Source organism: Mytilus galloprovincialis, chromosome 3, assembly GCF_965363235.1.
Source record: "Mytilus galloprovincialis chromosome 3, xbMytGall1.hap1.1, whole genome shotgun sequence".
In the NCBI taxonomy this organism is placed as follows: domain Eukaryota; kingdom Metazoa; phylum Mollusca; class Bivalvia; order Mytilida; family Mytilidae; genus Mytilus; species Mytilus galloprovincialis.
In genome coordinates, this window is record NC_134840.1 from 95,991,133 (window position 1) to 96,018,920 (window position 27,788).

Consider the following 27,788-nt stretch of genomic DNA (forward strand, 5'->3'; position numbering starts at 1 on the left):
GTGTTTTACTTTCCTGACTTCCTGATTTATTCTTTTAAATTTTTACGTTGCTACAAAATTCCGTCGCGGTTACGAAATATAGATGACGAATTGAGACATTTAAAAACTATTTCCATTGGATATATTTCAAAATAATACAAAACAGTCAGGATTGGTTCATCATTATTTAATATTGACGGCATAAGTAATTTTATCATTTGAACAAAAAGGACGTGAAATGAAATATTTTGAATTGTTAATATGTTTACAGTTTTACGACATGATTCTATGTGCATTGATACACAAACAAGAATACACAAAACAAATTACCCCATCCAGTCTCCGTGCAGAACAAATTGATCAGTTAAAGTTTATCAATAACGTAGAGTACACCGGTCGTATTATAGTGAACACCACGAGAATAGAGGGTTTTGTTGAACGATTCTGTTTGAATCATGCAGGATATTCATTTCGCCGACGGGTATGTTTGGATGCTTGAAATATTTTATATTACGTTTTATTGTCCGTTTAGTCCCTGTGGATTTTTCAGTTTTTTTTTAATTTCCTTTGACTTGTCAACATTTTATAATTAATTATTAAATGGGTTCTCGATAGTATCCATACACATTTACAATATCGGTTGTTGATACGGGTTAAACCTCAAATAACAGTACAGAGCAGGCTTTTAAATTTAATAAAAAATACTTTGAATGATTAGTACAATACACATGAACTAAGTTAATATAGGAAGATAGAAAATGATAATTAACGTTAACAACATGATCCACAGAGTGTATGCGTAACACTCATGGGTTTAATTCACAGGTTTAGTACTTTTAAAGTATTTGCGAATCATTCATATCATATTATTCATCAATATAATTTCGAAGTTATTCTTTCACAGTTTGTTTATGCATCTAATTGTAGAAAAGGGACTGAATACATTTTTAGAAACAATTTTCATTTAGAAATAAAAAGAGACATACTGAAACTTAACGTGATTCTGTAATTTAAAAGATCCCGTCATTATGTTATTGTTTTATTATATGTCATTATGGTATTGTTCTATTATAAATTTGAAAATACTTTGAACGACAAACGACAAAATTATTTTACTCGCGTAGTGAAATTAACCGTATGTGGATTCTTAAAAATTCTAAAGAACATCTGCACAATTTTAAATCTCGGTCTATTTCTGAAGTTAATTCTAACATAACTTTTGATGTTTTAACCCTGTTAACAACCATTCCCCATGTGATTTTTTTAAATAAACATTGAACGACAAAATTTCTTTCTATGCGACGTTTACATTTTGTGACGTCAGACACGCGAAACAATGAATGTGTTTTTTAATTTGATAGATGCTGTTGTGCTTATTTGTAAAACCAAATTGTTTTGAGATTGTAACACAGTGCTGACTGCTGTACCCATATTTTCACTATATTATTCAGTATGTCTGTTTTGTTCACGCATCGTTGTAAATAGAACGGAATTTGATGAGACTGCCATACAAGTAAGGTTAGGCGCTATAAAACCAGGTTCGATCCACAATTTTTTACATTTGAAAATGCCTGTTCCAAGTCAGGAATATGACAGCTGTTGTTCATTCGTTTGATTTGTTTTGTCATTTGATTTTGCCATTTTGACTAGTAACTTTCCGATTGAATTGTCCTCGGAGTTCAGTATTTTTGTGATTTACTTTTTAAATATCGTTATAGGTGAGGAAGGGCAATGCATCTTTACTTTGTGAAGAACGTTATCATTTACCTTCCTGCCTTTTTAAAACGGTTAAATGGTTGCTATCCAGTTTGTTTCACGACATAGCGTTGAATCGTGTATATATTAGGTACTAAATGGGAACGATAAATATACAAATGTTTTCCACAAGAATGGGAAGTTGTCTTTATTTCAGAGGTTTGTGTCATTTAAAGCATTTCAAACATATTAATAAATATATGATAACACAAAATTTTAAAGCAAAATTGGATTAAAATTCAGCATGATATAACACAATATAATCAGTTATCTCGTCGTGTGAATCTAATAATATTTTTTTTTATTTGGAAATAGGGGAAACAATTAAATTAAAGTTTAAAAGCGCATTTCATTAATATTTGTCCCTAGCATTCAAAGTTACAAAGGAATCAAATTAACGTACAGAGTAACTCTTTGTACTTTTTTTTTCAATAGACAAGCAACTTAATAATTTAATAACGCATCATCTTTTCTAAAGTAAGACCACTTCTGTAAAAACAGTGATGTTTTAGAAATATATCCTGTATTTACATTTGGTGTAGAAATATTGTAATTTAGATGTATACGGAGATATCATTTTGCATGTGTATGGGAATATATAGTTATAGCTAATGTGAGGGATTGTACTTGATTTTCATATATTTTATTTAGGGGCCAGCTGAGGACGACCTCCGGGAGCCGAAATTGCACGCTGAGGTGAAGACCTATTGAAGGCTTTGACTGTTGTCTACTCTTTGATTGTGTTGTTGTCTCTTTGACATACTCCCCATTTACATTCTCAATTGTATCTCTATTTATTTTTATGACAATTTTGGACACATAACACTATGAGATTACCAAAAACGATCTCTTTTTTATTTTTTATTTATTAGTTAATATATAAATCATCAATACTTAAGAAGTTATAGAATCTGCTTGTCGTGTATACTTGTAACGACATAACACTATCAATACTTTAGGAGTTATAGAATCTGCTTGTCGTGTGTACTTGTAACGACATAACACTAGTAAACTAGTACTTTACATGTTATGAGTATTTGAGATTTTAACTGCATTTTAACTTTCACATTCGCACCATAGTTTCAGATTGGTGACAACTTCTACTATATATTTGATATGGATCGTGTGACTAGAAAAGTTAACAAGCAAGTAGAAGACACAGGAATAGGGAAGATTCGACTTGATACCGAGGTGATATATTTATTTTACCATTTGTTTAATCTTTAGTTTATCAATGAATTATACAAAATGTTAAACAAAAGTAGTCACAAAATTATTGAATTAAGTCGTATTGTGTAGTTCCAATCATATTTGTGATATCTCTCATTAATTCGTCTGTTTGACGTGAGGTTAATTGTTCCCTTGAAATTCGGTGAGTACAGTATTTTGGCACAACCAGTCAATGCAACGTTAAGTGATCGTGAGCTGCACTTTGTATGCACTCTGCACAACAGGCCGGCTTTTCCATCCTGTCAAATGAGATTGAGATTTGAGATAATACGGATGACCACATTTTAATTCCCCAGCTAAACCTCCTGGTTTAATGCTGTGATGAACACATTGGTCCAAATCAAACTTTCGGGTTTAATGCAGTTTAGAGCTTCAGATACAACATACTTACTTTCAGTTTTTGTATGTTAACTTGTTTGTGTTGTGTTTTCCCTTTATTAAGCATAAAGCACGATAGGAAACAATTTCGTAATACAAATAAAGCACACGACGCTAGCCGCAGTATGCACATGTGGACATGAATCTGGTTTCCTTTCCGGTATACTAAACAGCCAGTATTTGATCGGATTCCTGTTACTCCGTCTTTAATGTTCTATCTGTTAACTGGTTTTTCTTTTTGTTCTTTTATGTTATTTCATCATGGCATACTAGCAGTTATTTGTTGGTGTCGTTCTCCTATCTTTTATATCAATTTTAGTACGAGATGTTCACTTAACTAGTCAAACTGTAATATAATTTTGTAGTAATGCATTAAGTTATTCAGATGTTAAATATATCTGAAGTTAGAAATTTAATTGCTTTGTTGATACAGTTGAGAAAACCCCGATAACGTGTATGTTCTTCACACATCATATTTTTTGGTGGTATTTCGGAGGTAGATAAAGGGAACAGTAGTATATCGCTGTTCGAAAGTCATAAATCGATTGAGAGAAAAAAAATCCGGGTTACAAACTAAAACCGAAGTAAACACATAAGAGGAAAACTATGAAACATCGGAACAACAGAATCACTTAAGTGCAACAAAAACAAACAACAATACAACACACACAGAAACGAATTATAAGACAACAACTGCCATTTTCTTGACTTGGTACATGACATTTTAAGAAAAAAAGGATGGGGTGAACCTGATTTTGTTGCTAGCCAAACCTCAAGTGTTTATGTCAAATATAACACTAAAATGATAACATTACAAGACAAAACTACAAAACAAATGAATACAAGAACATTCAGGACAGAGAAATACCTGAATAAACAACACAATAGTACATTTCGACATGCTAATAGTTATCAAAGGTACCAGGCTTATTATCTAATACGAAAGGCGTGCATTTCGTATACATAAGACTGATCAGTGACGCTTAGATCAAATGATAAAGAATCCAAACAAGTACAAAGTTGAAAAGCATTCATTTTGGTGATCCAAATTTCCTAAAAAAAGTTGTGTCAAATAAGGCTATCTTTGCCTAAGAAGATGTATCAACGACATGTATTGCTGCATTGATATAACATACCTCTAAGGGAATAATTTAGTTGCTTTTCTTTCATTTTGTTTTTATAACATGGTAGGTAGAGTTTATCCAGCAGGAAGTACGTCAACCGAGAGTGCTGAAAACTGCCGATCCGGAATGGTATAAACTATGGCACTTGGTAAGTCATTTTCTTTGTAAAAAACAAGCTAAACAATAAGACAATTTTGTATCCCGTTTAAGTCAATGTTATTCCAACCAAGCCAGCAGTTAAAGCGTAGGAAGATAATATTTAGTATATCAGTTTTTCATCTAGAAATGCTCCTCGTCCTCTATCATAGATATTAGTAAGCCTTTTGCGTCAAACTTAAATTTAAACTATCTGTATTGTTTATCAAACAACACATTAACATGTATGTTTTTGAAAAATTAGCAATTCAAACTTTAGTAAAAATTTAGCAATTCACACTTTATTAAAAAAACACTCTCGGTATGAGCATTGCTCATTGTTGAAGGCTGGACGGTGACCTATAGTTGTTCGTTTCTGTGACATTTGGTCTCTTGTTGATAGTTGTCTCATTGACAATTATACCACATCTTCTCTTTATATTTAGGTTTTAAAGAATATGATAGAATTAATGTTCAGTACTGGAAAACGAGAGTCAGGAGTTATTGTGAATTTATATACTTCTTGAAGTAAAATTATGAAAAAAAGAAAACGACATGTTATATAATTTCAGGCGTCAGAAGGACTTTTCTGGATTAACATTCTTGAACGACCATAGCTAAATATTCGATGGCCAAATCCGAAACATTTAAAGAGTTATATCATGACCAAACAGAACGTAAAATATAGTCAAATCGATTTAAGGTCAATCCTTTTGTGGACTGATAGTTCAACAGCAGAGGTATTGACCCAGTGCTGTTAAAATGAAAACAACGCAATATAATTCCAAACGTCCGAGGTGCTTTTCTTAATTTACCTTCAGTAGGAACGAAGTCAAATATTTGAATGACAATGATTTACAAGAACCAAAACATTTAAGCTATATGACCAAAACGTTCATGAAAAACAGCTAAATCCATATAAAGTCAACTTTGCCTGAGGGAGTTGAATCCTTATTTGTTTTATATCTTCAAAATTTTAAAATGCAAAATGTAAAGAAATGATTGTTATAAATCCTGTCAGTATCGAAGTACTAATTACTGAGCTCATATCACTTAGTACTTGCAGTTATTTGTATTGTAGTCCTATCAGTTGATGTTGTCATTTTAGTGTTATATTTAACATTGGCATAGAAACCATATTTAACCCACATCTTGTTCTTTAAATGTCCTGTATCAAGTCCGAAAAATACAGTTGTTATCATATAATTCGTTTGTGTGTTACATTGTCGTTGGGTTTTTGTTGCACCTTAGTGTTTCTGTTGTTTCGTTGTTTTCCTCTTATAGGTGATGACTTTCCTTCGGTTTTAGTTTGTAACCTGGATTTGTTTTCTCTCAATCGATTTATGATTTTCGAACAGCGGTATACTACTTTATGTTTTGCTCCCGGAGACTGATAGTTCATCAGGATAGGTATCGACTTAGTGCTGAAAAACTCGAAAACAACACGTTTTATGTTTTTATGCGTCCGAATCGCTGTTATTGATTTACCTTCATTGGGAATGCTCAAAGCCAAATAATTGATTGCCAATAGCTCAATTTGAATAATGCACAAACAGTTTGATACTTTTCATAAATAAACCATTAAAAAATGAAATTTTAAAGGAACTTAATTCAAGTTGTGTGACTTTTGAAATGCTATTCATTTTAAAAAGAAAGAAGTCAAATAACAAAAATACTGAACTCTGAAAACAAATCCTTAACGTTAAGTCACTTAGCAAATGGCAAAATCAGAAGATAAAACATGTGTCATGGTATTGGTTGCAAAAAATTGATATTTTTCATTTGGATGCAATATTTTTTTTATTCAAATGGTATAATTTGTCATTCAATTTCAATATGTTTTATTCAATTCAATTTGGTATATTTCTTTATTTAAATAGGATATTTTTTTTTTATTTAAATGGTATATTTCTTCATTTAAATGGTATATTTCTTCATTTAGATGCAATATTTTTTTATTCAAATGGTATAATTTGTCATTCAATTGGTAAAACTTGTCATTTTAATGCAATATTTTTATTCAATTGGTTTAGTATTTATTCTTTTATTTAAATGCAATAATTACATTATGGTCAAATTTACAACAACCTTTGTAATGTGCACTGTTCGTGCACTAGCTGCTAATACCAATAATGGCCAGATAGAAACAAACATGTGAGCGACCAGTAATAATGATTAATTTGACACACAACCTGTTCAAGTATAGAAACTGAGGCATACATGCATGGAAAAAAGGCCTTCAATATAAATCCTTTCTGAAGAAACTCCCTCACAGTCTACACATTAAAATAAAAAAAGATACACGACTATTGACCCTACCCCACCCGGCCCTCCTCCTCTAATTCCAGATACATGTAATAATGACGTTCTCTGATACTGTATCATTTTTTACTTTTCTTGATCCAGTCAGAGACGTTGCAGGAAGGCAAACATAAAAAGAAGGCTTCTGAGGATGAAGAAAAGCAAAACATGATATAGACTCGAAGAACGTCATAATTACATGTATCTTGTTCATTGGAGGCGTTTTTGTCATGCACGCAGGCATCTGTTTCTATCCAGGAACAGGTTGTGTGTCAAATTAATAATTATTACTTGTCACTCGCATTGACCTGTCCATTATTTGCATTACCAGCCAGTGCAGGACTCACACGAACGCCAGATTCAGTTAGAGGGGCGATACTCTGACGCGGTTTTTTTTACCGACCAATCACAAAGGTTGCTGTAATTTTGACCTCATGACTTCAAAGAATTTCCCATAATGCAATTATTGCATATAAATAAAAATAAAACTACTATACCAATTTAATAAAATAAATCATATTGCATTTGAATGACAAATTGTACCGTTTGAATAACAAAAATGCATTTAAATGAAAAACTAAACGATTCAAAAAAAAAAAATATGAATGAACAAATATGATTTTAAATGAAAAACTGTACCAATTAAATAACAAACAAAAAAACAAAAAAAATTTAACAAAAATGCATTTAATGATAAATATCAAATATTTACAACCAATATCATACCATAAAACACATCAAGTGATTGACAACAACTTCCATATTACTGACTTGCTACAGGCATTTTCATCTACAAAAACAAGCAAATATGTCAACAAAGACAAAGAATATGTTTGGTCATAAGCTGATCACATACTCAATTATCAGTAAATCCTGCGTTTTTAAAGATAAATACAGAAAATAAAATTTCAAAGTGTATGTTTCATATTCTTTTTTTTTATCTCCTTTTATACAGATGTATCATGGAATTTGTTAAGGAAAACCAAAAGAAGCATATAATCTATTTTCAGAATGGTGAAATCTCCCCTTCAATGCAGATAAATGAAGCTTGGAATTATGGTTACACCGGACGTGGCATAAAGATTGCTGTCATCGACGATGGTGTACAGACCGATCATCTAGATCTTGTTTCAAATGTAGTAAGTTACTCATATTTATTTTATATTTACTCTGTCAATTAGGAATAAAAGTGCAAGTCATCATATAGTGTATCAACAATTTTGACAACCGATGCTTTATGCATGTTAACTGAGAATTATCAATTGTGGCACCTGTCTCAAACATATATGAATTGATTGTAAAAGTCATTACAACTCACATTTAAGATTTATCATCTAACCACTGTTATATTTCAGGACACAGTAAACGATTATGACTACGTAGATGATGATTACAATCCTATGCCTCCATATGGAAGCAGGTGAATATTTATAAGTATACATAGTTTATATGAAGCTAGTTCAAATGACACTGATGGTGAATCTTATTTCTAATACAACAGCAAAACATTAATTAAATGTCTGTTCTGGTGAAAATTATAACACATTGCTTTTTTTTATAGTTTTTATTTGTATTGGATAATACATATACGATACCTGGTTTAATTTATTTTGTTTTTTAATTTATTTATAAGATTTAAAGTTAAGTATGACGTTCATTTTCACTGAACTAGTCCAAGTTTAACGACCAGCTGACGCATGCCTTCATGTGCCGTATTTTCTCTCTCTGTTGAAGACCCATTAGTGGCCTTCGGCTATTATCTGAACATTAGTCGGGGAATTTTCTCTGAGACATATTTCCAGTTCCATTCTTAATTTTATTATAGATTTAATTATATATTTTTAGTCATGGAACAAAAGTTGCAGGACTTATAGCAGCAGAAAAAGACAACAACGAGTGTATTGTTGGTGTAGCACATCATTCTTCTATAGTTGGTAAGTTTAGTCTCCCCTTAGTCATGTTTGTATCTTATTTTTAATAAAACACTGCATGGATTTCAATTATTTCTGAATAACCAAACAGGCCAAACAAAGTTTTCGGTGATTCTTTTATTGACGAGATTCTATATAGGAATTTTGTCGAAAAGTAGAATATCATAAGTAAACAAATAACAATCGTTTTCACGATACATGCAATAGATAGAAACTCAGTTAAGCAGGATTCAGTGAAATAATATTATTTAGGTTTAGGGCATTCAACACTTTTGATCATGACTTATTTCTATGATTGCCAAAGTTCTTAAAAGAACCATAATTATTTAAAATGTTCATGTCTGAGTTTTTTTTATAGCCGATTGTACGGTATAGGAATTTTACGTTTGTTGAACGCCGTAATGTCGCCTATGGTTTCTTACATCCAATTGATTTGATATTTGTTGGATAGTGGTCTCATTGAAATTCATACCACATCTTCCTATTTTTATATACAATGTTTGAAATAATACGTGATATCGAAGTTCTACAATAAAAACATATCAAAGGTATAAGCCGTACACATGTAATTTTAAACATCAGACATGCGTTTCGTTTACAAATAAAACTCATCAGTGGCACACAACTCAGGGAAATCCAAATGTTATGTTAGATTTAATTTTGGTCAACGTAATCTGTACGATAATTTACGTTTCAAGTTGGATTCATAACAAACTGGACATATATATACTATAGTTAATTGATATTAATAAGTATTGCAATATGCATTGTGTTTAAATGCAATATCAGTATTTAGTTCTATTATAATCTTTATTCAATCCTAATTCTATCTTACTTTTGAGATATAGTTTTTCATATATGACGTCATTTTTCTGCTGTTTCAGAAATTTCATATATTCAAATGTGACGTAATTTTTGTGCCTTTTCGCCATCGTATGTGACGTCATTTTTATGATTTACTGCGTTGAGGCCTGGACTGAGTCGGGTGTGTCTATTCTGTGTTGGTCTTTGCATTATGTATTGGTGTTTGTTTTCTGTAATGAGTTAATACTTCAGTTTCATTATGTATATCTGTTATATTCATTTGATAAAATTTACTGTTTGCAATAACATTAATTGTTCTAAATAATAAGGATGTTCTTATCCCAAGCATAAAAACATAGCCGTATTTGACACAACCTTTTTCAACTTTTGATCTTCAGTGTTGTACAACTTTGTACTTTTTTTCACTTTCGATCTTTTATATCTTGGCGTCACTGGTGAGTCTTATGTGGACGAGGCGCGTTTTTTGCGTATTGAATTTTAAACCTGATGTTTTTTGTGATCCATTAATCATGTGTTTCTTTGTGTAATACGTTCTCCTATTTATTTGTATTGTATTCCTGTAATATTATGTTGTCATTTCAATGTTATATTTAACATAGCCATTAAAGTGCGAGGTTTGGCATGCCACAAAACCAGGTTCAACCCACCATTTTTTCCTTTAAAATTTTTTGTGTCTTGTACCAAGTCAGGAATATGGCCATTGTTATATTATTGTTCGTTTCTGTGTGTGTTACATTTTAACGTTGCGTCGTTTGTTTTCTCCTATTTTTGAGTGTAATTTCACATTTCGATAAGACGTGTCATGGACTTGTCTATCCCAAATTCATGTATTTGGTTTTGATGTTATATTTGTTATTCTCGTGGGATTTTGTCTGATGCTTGGTCCGTTTCTGTGTGTGTTACATTTTAGTGTTGTGTCGTTGTTCTCTTATATTTAATGCGTTTCCCTCGGTTTTAGTTTGTTACCCCGATTTTGTTTTTTGTCCATGGATTTATGAGTTTTGAACAACGGTATACTACTGTTGCCTTTATTTATGCTATATTCAACTATATCTATTATTAAGTATAAGAAGATGTTGTATGAGTGCCAATGAGACAACTCTCCATCCAAGTCACAAGTTGTAGAAGTAAACCATTATAGGTCAAAGTACGGCCTTTAACACGGAGACTTGGCAAGCACCGAACAGCAAGCTATAAAGGGCCCCAAAAATGACTAGTGTAAAACCATACAAATGAGAAAACTAACGGTCTGATCTATGTAAAAAGCGAGAAACGAGAAACACTTATGATTAAAGGCGACAATAGTATGCCGCTGTTCGAAAGTCGTAAATCAATTGAACGAAAAAAATAAATCAGGGTTACAAACTTAAACTGAGGCAAACACATCAAATATAAGAAAACAACGAAACAACAGAAACATTAAAGTGCAACAAAAAACCAAAACGACAATTCAACACACACAAAAACGAACTATAAGATAACAACTGCCATTTTCTTGACTTGGTACAGGACATGTTAAGATAAAATGATGGGTTGAACCTGGTTTATGACCCCACATCAAAAAACGACATCAGATTCCTGGCATAGGACAAATGCAAACAAATGTAGCGGTTTTTAATGTTTTAACAGGTAAAAAAGAGGGACGAAATATATCAGAGGGACAGTCAAACTCATAAATCGAAAATAAACTGACAACGCCATGGCTAAAAATTAAAATGACAAACAGACAAACAAATGTACACATGACACAACATAGAAAACCAAAGAATAAACAACACGAACCCCAATAAAAAAAACTAGGGGTGATCTCAGGTGCTCCGGAAGGGTAAGCAGATCCTGCTCCACATGTGGCACCCGTCGTGGTGCTTATGAGATAACAAGATAACAAATCCGGTAAATAGACTAATTCGAATACAAACCTTCATCCTTATCTGAAACAATAGCATGAATAGTGTAACATTACAAAATAGAAAGACACACTATACAAAATATTAATTCAAATGACGTAACTCAATTAAAAGACAAATTAACAAATATGAACATACACTGAACGAAAAGAATTGATATATGATACAATGTAAATACAAAATCAATAAAATAAAATAAAATAAGGAGGAGTAAAAAGGTAACATTAGTACATTAGAGATATTATACAATTAAAAAAAACGATAAGCCTGATTAAAAACCCACCATTACAAAAATATACACCGGTAAAAGAAACTAATTGTGTTGTAAACTCTACCATTAAAATGTAGTCATACCAAATACTGGTATAAGGAAGACATATTACCCTGAATAAGTCAACATTAAGTAACAAAAAAATCATTACAAATAGTATCAACAGGTCAAATTAACAAGAAAGTACGATTAAAGATTACTTGCAGTTACAAACAGCTAGTTAAAGGCCAAAACCAATAATTATAAAATATCATGCATCCGAGACTAACATCAACTGAAACACGTCCTAAGGATGTAGAATTTTAACGTCATGGACAGTCAAAGTAGGCGTGCAAGTCAGGAGTCTTTTGCCTTTATTAGTCTTGCGTTATTCTTATATTTAGTTTCTTTTATATATTTCGGAGTTTAGTATGACGTCCATTATCACTGAACTAGTATACGTTTTTGTTAAGGGGCCAGCTGAAGCATGCCTTCGGTTGCGGGATTATATCGCTGCATTGAAGATTCATTGGTGGCCTTCGGCTGACATCTGCTCTTTGGTTGGGTTGTTGTCTCTTTGGCACATTCCCCGTTTCCATTCTCCATTTCATAACTTGCACAAAGCCAATAATAAATGTATCAACAGGCAGTGTGATAGTTAAGAGTTAACATCTTTATAGAAAAAAAAAATAAACGTGGATGTGTCGATATGAAAAGAATACAAATTTAGTTATGTTTTAATTTGCTGATGACAATGCGCCAATGTAAAGTATATTGATAGATCTAATTAGAACATTGGTAGGATACCATTAACTTATGATACAAAAAAGAAGATGTGGTATGAATTCCAATGAGACAACTCTCCACAAGCGACCAAATGACACAGAAATTAACAACTTTATGTCATCGTATGAGCTTCAACAATGAGCAAAGCCCATACCGCATAGTCAGCTATAAAAGGCACCGAAATGACAATGTAAAACAATTCAACCTAGGAAAATAACAGCAATAGTTATGTACAAAAAAATGAACGAAAAACAAAATAATTAACACATAAATAAACGACAACCGCTGAATTAGAGGCTCCTGGCTTGTGACATGCACATGCATACAGAATGTGGCGGGATTAAAGTTACTTGACCATGTAAGCGGGTTCCCGACCCCCTAATTTGGACCAGTGGTGTACCAGTACACTATTAAAACGAACTATAACAATCATTTGAAAAAGGCTGAATTCATCAGATGGATAAAAATACAAATACTACAAATACAAGTGGATGTGGCCGGGTACTTCTACATCCCAACAACAAAAAGACAATACGTACAGATCTGAGAGTATTCGCAGTTACTGACAGCTAGTTCAAAGTCGATAACAATTATTAAAAAAAACAGGCATCTTAAACTAAATTATCATTCATCTAACATCCATTTAGTGTAAAGACGTCATAAACAGTTAGAGAAAAAGATGACTAGTCGATCATTTGTGTTCAGTTCATTTTGGTCACTTTGTAGAGTTTTATATCAAATAAATTTTAAATAGTTCCTATCGATTCATTTTCAACCAAAACATAGGTTGTATTAAATTTTATTTGCATTAGGTCGATGTCTGTCTTACGCAAAATTAAGTTACTATGTTTAAAGGTTCGATGAGTTAATACGGATCACATATTATTTCCGCGCTTTTAGTACAATATTACAGGTACAGGTCTACAGGTAGAGTCAAATTAACAATAAAATCTTTGTATCTTTAAAGAATTTAGTTAACATTTTAGGTAATTTATGGCAACGAAATCTCTGACTTAATAATTTACCAAATTGTGAATGATGCATTGATTACGTTCGTCAAAATCTATGTCATTATTGTTTTTTGTGTTTTGTTTTCAGTAAATCAACGTAATATAAGCTACATCATATAAACGTCCACCCAATGAAACTGTTTGACTTTGTACTCCTTGACATATTCTCCATTTCAATTCTGAACTTTACATATATATGACAGATATGATCTATAGAAGTTTGAATATTCAAATACAAAATACAAAATTAAATATGAATTTTAGTCCCTTTGTAGGGGTTTTGTCAATGAATATTAAATAGTCCTTATTGGTTTATTTTCAACTAGAAAGATAGAATATATTAATACTCATTTGCATTAGGACGATTTCTGTTTAACGTAATATCAACTGAACAAGAATGTTCGACTATTGATTACAATAAAACTGTCTGTCTTTAACACAAACACATTTTCGAAAAATATCTAAAATTACAAGAGGTCAAAAGATGTACATTGGAAAACTTGTAGGTTTTACTCCTCTTGGTTTTATATGACAATTGTCTTAAACCAAACGTATAGTGATGTTTACCAGTTATTTTAGGCGTACGTTTACTTGGCAGTCGTGGATTAACAGATTCAGAGGAAGCACAAGCTCTCAATCATCATTTAAATGAAATAGACATATACTCCAATAGCTGGGGCCTTACAGATGGCTACGGATTTGGTGGACCTGGTACTCTTACAAAAGAAGCTTTGAAAGCAGGAGTTCAAAATGTAAGTTTAGGCTATGGCTGTTTACACTTTTGGCGTAGTTCTCACTTTGAGTTAATGTATATTACATTATATAGTGCTAAGTTCTCTAAAATGATTGAAAACGGTTCGTTTATATGGTAAGCACAAAACCTATATATACACTCAAAAAAGTTATAAGCACCCCCAGATGTATTGCCTTATAGTTTCATACCAACTATGTTAATTTGAAAATAAATATTGATTTCAACAAGATCAATGTTCCTTTAAAAAGATGTGACCATACAGGTGTCACCGTTCAAAATGTAGTTTCCCCACGCTTCAAATTTGATAATTTAAGTCCGGCGATTTGAAAATGTTATTCCCAAGGAACATCCAAGCAACTGTCCCTTACTGTGGAGGTTCTGTGATCGTATGGGGTGCAGCTCTCATGACAGCAAATTGGACTTGGTGACTATACGAGGAAACCTTAATGAAGACCAATACATCAGAGAAGTTCCCCAGCCAGTAGTTGTACCGATTTTGATAAAAACCCATTAGCTGCAAGATTGTGTTTATGGATGACAACGCTAGGCCGCATCGTTCAAGGGCGGTTACCGCATTTCTTCAAGGCGAAGCAGTAACTGCTCTTCCATGGCCTCCCTTGAGCCCGGATTTGAATACGATGGAGCATATTCGTGACATATTATGCCGTCTGAAACAGACAGCCGAACCACCAGTAAAAAAATCTAAAAAGTTGGAAGCAGCATTCTACAAGGAATGACAGCAAATACCACGACTGACGACTAAATGGAGGGATGAGACGCAGGGTTGTTTCATCCACTATTGAATATTGAGCGATTGATATCGTTAACAAAATGACAATGGACGTTTTCTAAGTGAAATGACAAAACGAACCCAGAAGGTCTATACTTAAATTGGACATGTTTTGGTGTTTAAACTGAGCTTGTGGTTCAGGGACAATCTATATATTAAATTATCGTTTTTGTTGCAATATCTTTTGCTTTTCTCAAAGCTAATGTTATGTCCTAACAGGGTACACCACCATTTGTTCTGGGATCCCACGACCCTTATAGTAATATTTGTCAATTCAAAAAAACGTGGGGTTCTTAGCTTTTTTTTTCGTGTATATTACCTGAGATCACCCCCAGTTTTTGGTGGGGTTTGTGTTGCTTATTCTTTAGATATGTTGTGTCATGTGTACTATTGTTCGTCTGTTTGTCTTTTTCATTTTTATCGATGACGTTGTCAGTTTAATTTCGATTTATGAGTTTAACTGTCCCTCTGGTATCTTTCGTCCCTCTTTTATATATTATCAATAATAACGGACGGTGCGACATAAAACATCAACTAAAACATACATAAATAAGTGACTTATTAAAAAAGAATTACGTTGTATGTTCAATTATTAAAATAGTAAAGAATGAAATTGATTACAATCGTTTTATATTTTGTTGATACATTATATTCTTTGATTAGGTATAGTGTCGAAAAAAATATGTACTTTTGTATATTTTTTTCAGTAAAGTTTTGTCATCATAGTCATATCGTATTTGAAAAAAAAATTGAGAAGTATCAATAAAAATATAACCTCAAAATGCGAAGTCAATAAAAATTTCGAAAAATAGACAACTTTCACGAACGATATCACAAAAGAAATGAAAAACAATATCTTCATTTGAACTTTACCTACCAAATTTTGTAATGGGTTCACATAATATATACATTTCTATCAAATTAAAATCTACTTCAGGTATGTTTTCTATAATTCAATTCATTTTCTGAGCAGGGTAGGAATGGTAAAGGCGTCATATTTATATTTGCATCTGGAAATGGCATGACAGATGACAATTGTAATGCTGATGGATACGTCAACAGTATTTATACTGTGGCTATAACTAGCGTACAACTGGGACAAAATGCATGGTACTCTGAAGTATGTGCTCCTGCTTTGGCTGCAACATATGGTGGTAGCGAGGAAGATAGATATTTAGTGAGTATCACAGTACACACTTTTATTATTCCGATAACATATAAGTACATACTAGATACATGTATAGTTAAGATAACATGTTAAATATTTTTTCCGGTCAAATTTAAGAATTTATATTTTATAAACGAATTACTTTATATATTCTATGGTAGTGACATAATTTAAACACAATACAGTATTCCACTGTTCACAGCAAGAAACATTGAACATTTGACAAATGTTTGATGAACAATGATATATACCTTTGTATCTGTGACTTTAATTTGCATTAAAATCATTGATTCTCATATGTGGTTTTTTTTTCTCAGACTACTACTTCAACTACCGATGAGTGTCTTACCAATGGTACCCAGGGAACATCGTTCTCAGCACCAATAGCATCTGGGATAATAGCTCTTGCTCTGCAAGCAAAGTAAGTGTACAGGGTGTCTGCATAATAAGGTCATATAAAATAATTCATTGTATCGTCTACTGTTATTCAAATTGTAAATCGGGTAAATATTCGTTGATTATATTGGTGTCACTTCAAAATAATAGTTTAGACAATATTTTTGCAGGAAAATAAACTACGTTAAAAGAAAAATCTTAATAATACTGAACTTTGATAGCTCAAAAGCTCAAACACATCAAATGAATGGATAACAACTGGCATATATCTGACTTGGTACAGTCATTTTTCTTATGAAGACAATGGTGGATTAAACCTGGTTTTATAGCTAGCTAAACCTCTCACCTGAATGACAGTTGAATCAAATTCCATTATATCGACAACGATGTGTTAAAAAAAACAGACATACTAGGCATCACTAGAAAATAAACAAATATGTAATAAAGAAGCACAAAAAGGCATATAGACAAAGCACTTTAGCAAATATGAAAAACAAGAATACAAACAATTACAATAAAGTAATGTTTAGTAATGTACAAATAGAAAATAAATATTCAGATTGACAATTAAGATGAAATCGGCGAAAAGGACAAAGAAAACCAATGATTGAGCAACACACCAAGCATATCGGGGATAAACTGTGGTGCATTTGAATGGTTAACTGTTCTTGCTCCTTTTGAGGACCCCTTATTGATGCTCATGTAACCAGGTTTTGCAGCTAGTAGAACCTCCCTCTTTTATGGTATTGTTAAATATAACACTAAAATGATAACAGTACATTACAAAACTACAGTACAAATAAATGCAAGAACATTACGGACAGAGATATACACAAATAAACATTACAATAGGACATTTCGACATGCTAATTTTTATCAAAGGTACCAGTCCTACAATCTTATACACCATACCTACGCTTTGTCTACATAAGTCCCACCAGCAACGCCCAGATCAAAATAGTAGAGAAAGCCAAACAAGTACACCGATGACCAAAATTTCCAAAATTTTGTGCCAAACACGGTATATTTTATCTATACATCGGACATGAAAATCCGTAGTATTTATGATATAATTCGTACTCTTGCAAACAGTTAATCTATAAACAAAAAAGACTATATGATTAATGTTCATGTCAACAAGACCTGGGGATTAACCACAAAATAAAAACGAACACGTAAAAAAAACATACGACAGCACATTAAACAGCACAAACAACCCCTACATAGTCACACGATGATAAAGCTTCTCCTTAAGAATTGTGGGTACAACATTGTACTGTATTTGGATATTTCACCTGTTTGAAACGAACGTTACTGATTCAAAACCATAAAACCAGGTTCAACCTACCATGTTTTTCTTTTTATATCTTGTTCCAAGTCAGTAAAATGGCAGTTGTTATCAAGTACCGTAATTGTGAAATTTTGGCGTCGTTTTTCGGTTTTCCCTTGAAAGGAATGTATTTAAGTTTGGTTTTTGAACTCATATTTGCCATTATTTACCCATTCATTGACAAAATACCCTTGCATTTCTCAAACTAGAACTTTTTTGGATTCGAGCGTCACTGATGAGTCTTTTGTAGACGAAACGCGCGTCTGGCGTATATATAAAATTTAGTCCTGTTATATGTGATGAGTTTATTTAGTCCTTATGCCTCTAGTAGTACACTCAAAAAAATAAATTACTAGATTTCATTTAAAACAAGTAAAACACAAGTATAAATTGTTAGTAAAAAATTCAGTAAATACTAGTACTTCCAAGTAATAGTAAGTAATTACAAAGAAAGTAAATGCAAGTAACATTTCAATATATCTTAAGTAGTTCTTTGAATAAGTATTTAGTATGTTTTTTCATGTATACTACGTAATTCTTTAAATACAAATTAAGCATTTCATTTTTATTATAGTAAGTAATTATTTTAGTACACATGAAGTATGTCATGGCGTTGTCAGTTTATTTTCGATTTATGAGTTTGATTGCCGTCTGGTATCTTTCGTCACTCTTTTAAGTATTTATTTTATTGTATCAAATACTTCTTTTAATTCACATTAAAGAGGAGTCTAAATTCAGCACAAATATCATTTTCCAAAAAAGACCAAATAAAGGCAACAGTAGTATACCGCTGTTCAAAACTCATAAATCCATGGACAAAAAACAAAATCGGGGTAACAAACTAAAACCGAGGGAAACGCATTAAATATAAGAGGAGAACAACGACATAACACCGAAACGTAACACACACAGAAACGGACCAAGCATCAGACAAAACACCACGAGAATAACAAATATAACATGAAAACCAAATACATGAATTTGGGATAGACAAGTACCGTGCCACGTCTTATCTCAATTTCTCAAATATAAGAGAAAACACAAACGACTCAACGTTAAAATGCAACACACACAGAAACGAACAATAATATAACAATGGCCATCTTCCTGACTTGGTACAGGACACTTTTAAAGGGGGAATAAAAGTGGTGGGTTGAACTGGTTTTGTGGCATGCCAAACCTCGCACTTTAATGGCAAAGTTAAATATAACATTGAAATGACAACATAATATTACAGGACTACAATACAAATTAATAGAACATATTAGACAAAGAAAAACATGATTAATAGATAACAAAAAGCATCAGGTTTAAAATTCAATACGCCAAAAACGCGCCTTGTCCACACAAGACTTACAAGTGACGCCCAGATATAAAAGATCGAAAGTGAAAAAAGTACAAAGTTGTACAACACTGAAGATCAAAAGTTGAAAAGGTTTCGCCAAATACGGCATTGTTTTTATGCCCGGGATAAGAACATTCTTATTATATAGAACAATTCATGCTATTGCAAACAGTAAATTTTATCAAATGAATATGAAAGAGATATACATAAAGAAACTGAAGTATTAACTAATTACAGAAAACTAAACCCGAATACATAACGCCCAGATATAAAAGATCGAAAGTGAAAAAGGTACAAAGTTGTACAGCACTGAAGATTGAAAAGGTATATTTTTACAAAACGATTGAAAAGGTATATTTTTACAAAACGCATTTGACTAACAGGTCGAAAACTGATGCTGACTGCCATTAACGATTGCCAAATAAATTGATCACAAAGATGTTACAAAATGGAAATTAATATCAAATTAATACAAAACAATAAACTTGCGGCAAAGATTGTAAACCACAAACATGAGGTGCTTAATTTGTTTTTTTTTAACACCATATCCGGATTTCGACAATTTATGTCTCTTTGATGATGTTAGGGATGGAAAAAGTATTGGAAGGCCATTTAATTTACCTCAATTTATAATACACTCTTGAATTGTAAAGAGTGGAAATAGAATGAACGGTTAAAATGAACCGGAGAGAAATATAATAAAAGCCCAATCGAAATAAATATAAACAAGTCTAAATTGAAAACAAAGTTCAAACCTATGATTGCGTTGGATAAAAACCGGAATTTTTAAACGTGTGCATGTAAACAAAAAATCTTTGTAGAGGGGTCTAAATACAGCACAACCAACATTTTCCAAAAAGACCAAAAGAGTAAAAAAGTATATTTTAACAAAACGCATTTGACTAAGGCCGTGTACACATTGGCATTTACTCGGTGTTGTGTCAGTGTAACTCACATGTAAACTAAAAATCCATTCCCCTTCCCAACCCACCCCTTTTGGAAGTTAAATGATCATTCCCTAACTGCTAGATAGTTGTCCAAAAACTGCATTCGGTTCTTCGTAATGAAAATTTAAATGGCATTTAGTTTACAAGTTTGAACAGATCTTATGTACAGGAAATTACAAAAGGTATAGATGTGAACAAATTTAATGCAAAACCACTGTACATTTCGTTAAACTAATAGTAAACATGTTTACTGTACATGGCGTTTGGTGTGAACATGGACTAACAGGTAGAACAACTGCTGTTCTTATACCCTGCTGACTGCCATTAACGATTGCCAAATAAATTGATCAACCAGGTTCAATCAACCATTTACTACATTTGAAAATGCCTGTAACAAGTCAGGATTACAACAGTCGTTGTCCATTCGGCTGATGTGTTAAATCATTTGATTTTGTCATTTGATTCGGGACTTTTCGTTTTGAATTTTCAGCGGAGTTCAGTATTTTGTTATTCTACTTTTTTCATAACAATGTCAGAAAATTGACAACTAAGTAAAAACTGTATAATATTGCCTTAAAATTGTACAAGGTATTTATTTGCTGATTTGGCCATGCATTAAATTGAAGAAAATATGAAGATGAATAAGTAGTATAAAAAGTATACCCTAACAAATAATACTATCATAGGGTCGTACCCGTACGCGATTTTGGCGTTTTAATAATTAGCGTTTGCTTTATTTTCGTGTATTAAATTTTGGATTTCATTTGTGGTACAAATGTATCAAATAAACCAAAATATCCTAATTTATGGTAATCCGTTTCTATGTAAGTTAGCGTTTGAATCTGTTGCCGTTCAGTGTTTCTGTTGTTCCGTTGTGTTCCTCTTAAAAGTTGATGCGTTTCACTTTCGTTTAGTTTGTAAGCCGGATTTAGTGTGGATTAATCAATTGATGAATATTGAACCATGATATAATACAGTTGCCTTTATTTATTAGTCTTTCGGAGGCAAAACCTGCTTCTAGCGTATACACCTTTACGAATGGTATTTTTGATGAATTAACTTGTTTTACTGATTCTTATGATGGGGGAATAACATGATGTTAAATCCTTTCAAGGACTTTTATTGTGAAAGACACAATGAGAATGATTATCATCATGTGAAAACCTGGTTCACTATTTTGATTCCACATTTTTCATTCAAGAAATGTTAATGCTATAGAATAGCATGTCTGAATATGTGAGTATTTAGGTTGTTTTTACAATGTTCACATGATGTATGTGTCGTAGCTCCTGAAAAAAAAAACGGTCAACAGAACGGCGGCAGCTTTGTCGAATCTCTTTTCCAATATGTTTTAGTAACTGTAGTTTCTACATTTGTCGATGTTAAAATCATTCCTTTTTTTTTTATTACAGTACGCTTCCGGTATATAGATAGTAACAAATTCTTGAAGATCCTGTGGGTTTTCGTGCAAAGCATTGAACAAATACATAATAATTTCATACTGATAAGTTACGAGCAAACAACGATATTTCAATTGTAAGAACAAATGATAGTTACATCATGAAGTGCACGTGATATTGACTTTTTTTACCTTTACAGTCCTAATCTTACATGGAGAGACGTGCAACATTTGATAGTCCTTACATCATCAAGGAAAGGATTTAATGACACGTATTCTGACTGGTCAGTTAACGGAGCAAACAAGGAATGTGAGTTGTTGTTTATAATCTCCTTTGTATTATTTGTTTTTTTATTACCAAGTATATTCATGATTAATATAATCATTGTATTCCCGATAAAAACTCCATTTATAGATTTACACACTGGTTTTACGGCATATAGGTTGATATATTCGTCAATCTTCCGTCTTTTATTTTTAAATTAGTGGTATGACTTTTGTCTACAGCCTGTCCATTTGTTTTCGATTTTTTAAAACTTCTATCCTTTATAGGTCAAAGACCAATAAAGATACAAGTATCTTCTTTTATAGACCGATTAATCGTGCATAAAAAATACCCTTCAGATTCAAACAGAAAAATCTATGAGACTAGCATAATCAAGGTTCTTATTTTCATGACTGACAACATATTAGTTACGTTTGGAGGATGTACTTTATATAAACAAGTTTCATTCCCATGGGACACAACTGTAGACCTCATCAACAACGTTATTACATGCGTATATAAAAGCTGGCATTATCATTTAACTTAAAGTTTCGGTATAGATGGCGTCTTGTCTCTACAAGAGGGACGAAAAATACCAGAGGGAAAGTCAAACTCATAAATCGAAAATAAACTGACAACGCCATGGCTAAAAATGAAGAGAGACAAACAGACAAACAGTATTACACAAGACACAACATAGAAAACTAAAGAATAAGCAACACGAACCCCACAAAAAACTAGGGGTGATCTCAGGTGCTCCGGAAGTGTGAGCAGATCCTGCTACACATGTGGCACCCGTCGTGTTGCTTCTGTGATAACAAAATCGGTAGGTCACATTCATGAAAGGAAGGGGAGTGTACATGTTGTAGTTACGACGTAAGGAACATATCCGATATCATCTAGGAAACGGTTATTCCATAGAGGTCAACCAACTCGTGATGGCGTCCGTCAAATTTACGAAGGGATGATTTAAACTTTACCCTTTGGAACTCTTGGTTTAATAGCTTCATTGTGATCAACAACCCTCTATCAAGAAAATCATGATAGGAAATGCAAGCACGGGAATATCGTATCAATTGGGAGATATATCAACCGTATGCAGGTGCTGCTGGAATGTTGCTACTTAGAATTGGAAAATTCACAATTCACAATATCTGCAGATGCCGACGGATATGTTCCAATTGTCGTTACCACTATCCCTTTCTTCTTTTCGCGAATGTAGGCTATCGAATTAGACTTAAACCTTGAGAATTCGTACTTGCATGAGCTACAGGACGGGTGCCCCTGCATCTGGAATCAAAAAACGAAAAATCACAAAACGACAAACCAATGTACATGAAACACGACATAGAAAAGTAAAGACTAAGCAACACGAATGCAACATAAAATTGATGGTGATCTCAGGTGCACCGGGAGAGAAATCAAAAATTCGTCTAGAGTTACCAATATCTATGACTTTAACTCTCCCTCTGATATCTTACGCCCTTCTGTTACCAAATACGTTGCTCACGTCATAACTATAACGGTGAACAATCTGATTCAGTAAGTCACACTTGATAAAAAGTGGACTTGATTGGGGTTACAACAAATGAAACGAATCCGTCGTCCTCTGTTGAACACATACCTGTCATAGTTTTTTACTATGAAAAAATACAATTATTGTAAATATGAATATGTTTGAAATTTAATATTTCAAAACTCGTTGATATATTTTGCAGTTAGCCAAGTCCTTGGGTATGGTCTAATGGATGCGAAAACCATGGTCAGTAAAGCTAAATCATGGACCACTGTTCCAGTACAACACATCTTTACAACTCGTACTAGGTTCCCTTTTATGTAGGTATACACTGTCTTTTTTTGTCTTGTAATAAGACTTTCCAATATATATCAACAACTATACAGAACTCGGAAACTATTTGTTTTTAATATTCATTCATAATCGTATCTGTATAATATCTAAGATTTAATCATCAAATTTCTACATGACTTCACCATTTGACATATACAAAATACTCGGCATTTGTCGAAGTTCAACATCTATTAATAATTGACTTGTTAAACTGCCCATATTTGGAAATATAAATCTTGCACAAGTTATTAAAACTGTTTCCGTGGCATATAAAATAATAAAACAATATTTCGTTCAAGACCAGTAGTCGGCATTTTTTTGTGAGTGTTGACATGAATTATTATTGATATAGTCATACTTATGTTGAATAACAATTTTCAAAACTTACATTTTCAAAATGCTTAAAGGATTTTCATAAATACAATAGGAGAGATTTGGAGTGCTCTGGACACCACAAGAGCCGCGGTGCATAGCGCGATCAACGTCCGTATTGCCGTGCAAACCGATTTCTGGGAGGCATGTCCATTAAGAAGAAAGGAGAGTAATTCCCTGGACTTCTGCCGCCCTATCAGAGTTTCACTTGCGTTAATGTACATAACCCATGAGGACAAAACTCCGATGCCAGGGTTCGACAGTATTAACCCGATTCCCTTTGATACAATACAGGCCTAATATGAAAAAAAGAAGATGTGGTATGATTGTCAATGAGACAACTATAAACAAGAGGAGACTTAATGACACATACAAGACTTTGACACACACCGCTGCTGGAATGTTTGGTCCTCAAATTACTTAAATTTCGTACTTTATTTGTCTTTTTAGCTCACCTGGCCCGAAGGGCCAAGTGAGCTTTTCCCATCACTTTGCGTCCGGCGTCCGTCGTCCGTCGTCGTTAGCTTTTACAAAAATCTTCTCCTCTGAAACTACTGGGCCAAATTAAACCAAACTTGGCCACAATCATCATAGGGGTATTTAGTTTAAAAAATGTGTCCGATGACCCGGCCAACCAACCAAGATGGCCGCCATGGCTAAAAATAGAACATAGGGGTAAAATGCAGTTTTTGGCTTATAACTCAAAAACAAAGCATTTAGAGCAAATCTGACATGGGGTACAATTGTTGATCAGGTCAAGATCTATCTGCCCTAAAATTTTTAGATGAATCGGATAACCCGTTGTTGGGTTGCTGCCCCTAAATTGGTAATTTTAAGGAAATTTTACTGTTTTTGGTTATTATCTTGATTATTATTATAGATAGAGATAAACTGTAAACAGCAATAATGTTCAGCAAAGTAAGATTTACAAATAAGTCAACATGACCGAAATGGTCAGTTGACCCCTTTAGGAGTTATTGCCCTTTGTAGTCAATTTTTAACCATTTTTCGTAAATCTTAGTAATCTTTTACAAAAATCTTCTCCTCTGTAATTACTTGGCCAAATTAATCCAAACTTGGCCACAATCATCATTGGGGTATCGAATTTTAAAAATGTGTGGCGTGACCCTGCCAACCAACCAAGATGGCCGCCATGGCTAAAATTAGAACATAGGGGTAACATATAGATTTTGGCTTATAACTCTAAAACCAAAGCATTTAGAGCAAATCTGATGTGGGGGTAAAATAATCTATTAGGTCAAGATCTATCTGCCCTGAAATTTTCAGACAAATCGGACAACCCGTTGTTGGGTTGCTGCCCCTGAATTAGTAATTTTAAGGACATTTTGCAGTTTTTGCTTATTATCTTGAATATTATTATAGATAGAGATAAACTGTAAACATGAATAATGTTCAGCAAAGTAAGATCTAAAAATAAGTCAACATGACCAAAATTGTCAGTTTACCCATTAAGGAGTTATTGCCCTTTATAGTCAATTTTTAACCATTTTTCTAAAATTTTAGTATTCTTTTAAAAAATCTTCTTCTCTGAAACTACTGGGCCAAAGTTAACCAAACTTGGCCACAATCATCATTTGGGTATCTAGTTTTACAAATGTGTGGCGTGACCCTGCCAACCAACCAAGATGGCCGCCATGGCTAAAAATAGTACATAGGGGTGAAATGTAGATTTTGGCTTATATCTCTGAAACCAAAGCATAAGAGCAAATCTGACAAAGAATAAATTTTTTATTAGGTCAAGATCTTTCTGCCCTGAATTTTTCAGACAAAACAGACAACCTGTTGTTGGGTTGCTGCCTCAGAATTAGTAATTTTAAGGAAATTTTGCAGTTTTTGGTTATTATCTTGAATATTATAATAGATAGAGATAAACTGTAAACAGCAATAATGTTCAGCAAAGTAAGATCTACAAATAAGTCAAATGACCAAAATTGTCAGTTTACCCCTTAAGGAGTTATTGCCCTTTATAGTCATTTTTTTTAACAATTTTCATAAATTTTCATAAATTTTTGTAAATTTTTAGAATATATTTTCCACTGTAATTACTGGGCCAAGTTCATTATAGATAGAGATAATTGTAGCAAGAAAATTTCCAGTAAAGTAAGATCTACAAACACATCATTATCACCAAAACACAATTTTGTCATGAATTTATCTGTGTCCATTGTTTAATATGCACATAGACCAAGATGAGCGACACCGGCTCTTGAGAGCCTCTAGTTTAATTGTTTTATTCGAGCGTCACTAGTGATTATTCTGTACATAGCAATGCTGGCGTAAAAACTTTAAGCCTGGTAGTTAAGATGAGATTATTGGCAATGGTAGAACGAATCATTGTAGTAAGGTTGTTGAATTAGGAAATTGTGCAAATTATTCATGTATGAATTACTTCTTTTATTTTAGTTCTACCAGTTTATTGTCGTCAGACACAATAACCTTTTCAGGGATTGATAGTGAAACTCGTTTCTTAGAACACGTTACAGTTCAAATAGATTTCTCCTACAGTCAATATCGTGGTGTCACAGAACTAAATCTTGTTTCTCCAAGCGGAACTGAAAGTAATTTACTTCATTTCCGGTATGAAGATGCCATTAAATACAAGAGAAGAGGATCGTTAATGTGGAGATTCATGTCAGTTCATTTCTGGTGGGAAAACCCTGTTGGTACCTGGCGACTTAAAGTTGGTTCATATAAGGGAAATTCTATTGGTAAGTTAGACTCCGTCAATAAATTGTGTCTGATAATAAGATTACAGATGTGTTGATACTTATATAATAATTCATTCAAAGCTTTCATGACTTCTCACTAGGCGTTCTCACTAAAGCTTAATGCAAAGATGCATTCGATATATCCTTGTGAGGATCAATCTGTTTCGAACTCTTCAGTTGTTCATATATTGATAATGATTATTAAAATATTGGTATCCTTTCCTTTAAAATTAATTTGAAGTGTTTAATTTCCATGTTGTATTGAAATGCACTGTTTTAAATTAATTGTTAGTTCTACAAATATCAACAATCATTTTGTTTATTCCATATTGATCGAGCTTTGAATAAATAAGCATTTGTACCTGCGCATAACGTACGTACACAATACAAAAAGGTGTTTGTTTTTGCATTGTTAAAACCATTTGTTGTAAACATAGGTTTTGGTTAATTTGTGGTGTTATTGACTTTTGAAATACTGATATTCAAAAGTTAAAAAAAATTACTCAATAATCTTATCAAAATTTAAATATTATAGTTATAATACATATTTTGTTTGTAGTATTGCTAGTTTCCTGGTCTATAACATTTTATGGTACATCACACAATCCAATAACACGTGAGTTTTGACAGTCATATATAAAAACAGCCTACAATTTTTCATTCACTTTTTTTCAGCTTTTATATTCATTCGTTTAAACCTCAATTGTTGTTATCTAAATAATTTGCGACCTGTTTTCTTGTTTGTTTGTTTGTTTGTGGGTTTTTTTATAATTTCATAACTTACAGACATACTAATATAAAGGATTATCAATGTTCTGAATAATAAAGTCAAT

At 32.7% G+C, this 27,788-nt stretch overlaps 1 protein-coding gene across 1 annotated transcript; it reads left to right on the top strand.

Annotated features, from left to right (window-relative positions):
• Window positions 1-223: 223 nt before the first annotated feature.
• On the top strand, window positions 224-27,582 carry LOC143066851 (proprotein convertase subtilisin/kexin type 6-like). The gene is made up of 13 exons (XM_076239663.1): window positions 224-460; window positions 2,815-2,925; window positions 4,534-4,614; window positions 7,913-8,041; window positions 8,258-8,322; window positions 8,748-8,836; window positions 14,191-14,363; window positions 16,129-16,332; window positions 16,641-16,744; window positions 21,941-22,050; window positions 23,724-23,841; window positions 26,651-26,955; window positions 27,515-27,582. The coding sequence occupies exons 1-13, from the start codon at window positions 260-262 to the stop codon at window positions 27,580-27,582; spliced, it is 1,758 nt and encodes a 585-aa protein (XP_076095778.1). The 5' UTR covers window positions 224-259.
• The last annotated feature ends 206 nt before the right edge of the window (window positions 27,583-27,788 follow it).

Coding starts and splice junctions, on each gene's coding strand:
- LOC143066851 (XM_076239663.1), top strand. CDS start 260: ATGATTCTATGTGCATTGATACACAAACAAGAATACACAAAACAAATT. Junction 2,926..4,533: donor AGATTCGACTTGATACCGAG/GTGATATATTTA, acceptor ATAACATGGTAG/GTAGAGTTTATCCAGCAGGA. Junction 14,364..16,128: donor TGAAAGCAGGAGTTCAAAAT/GTAAGTTTAGGC, acceptor TTTTCTGAGCAG/GGTAGGAATGGTAAAGGCGT.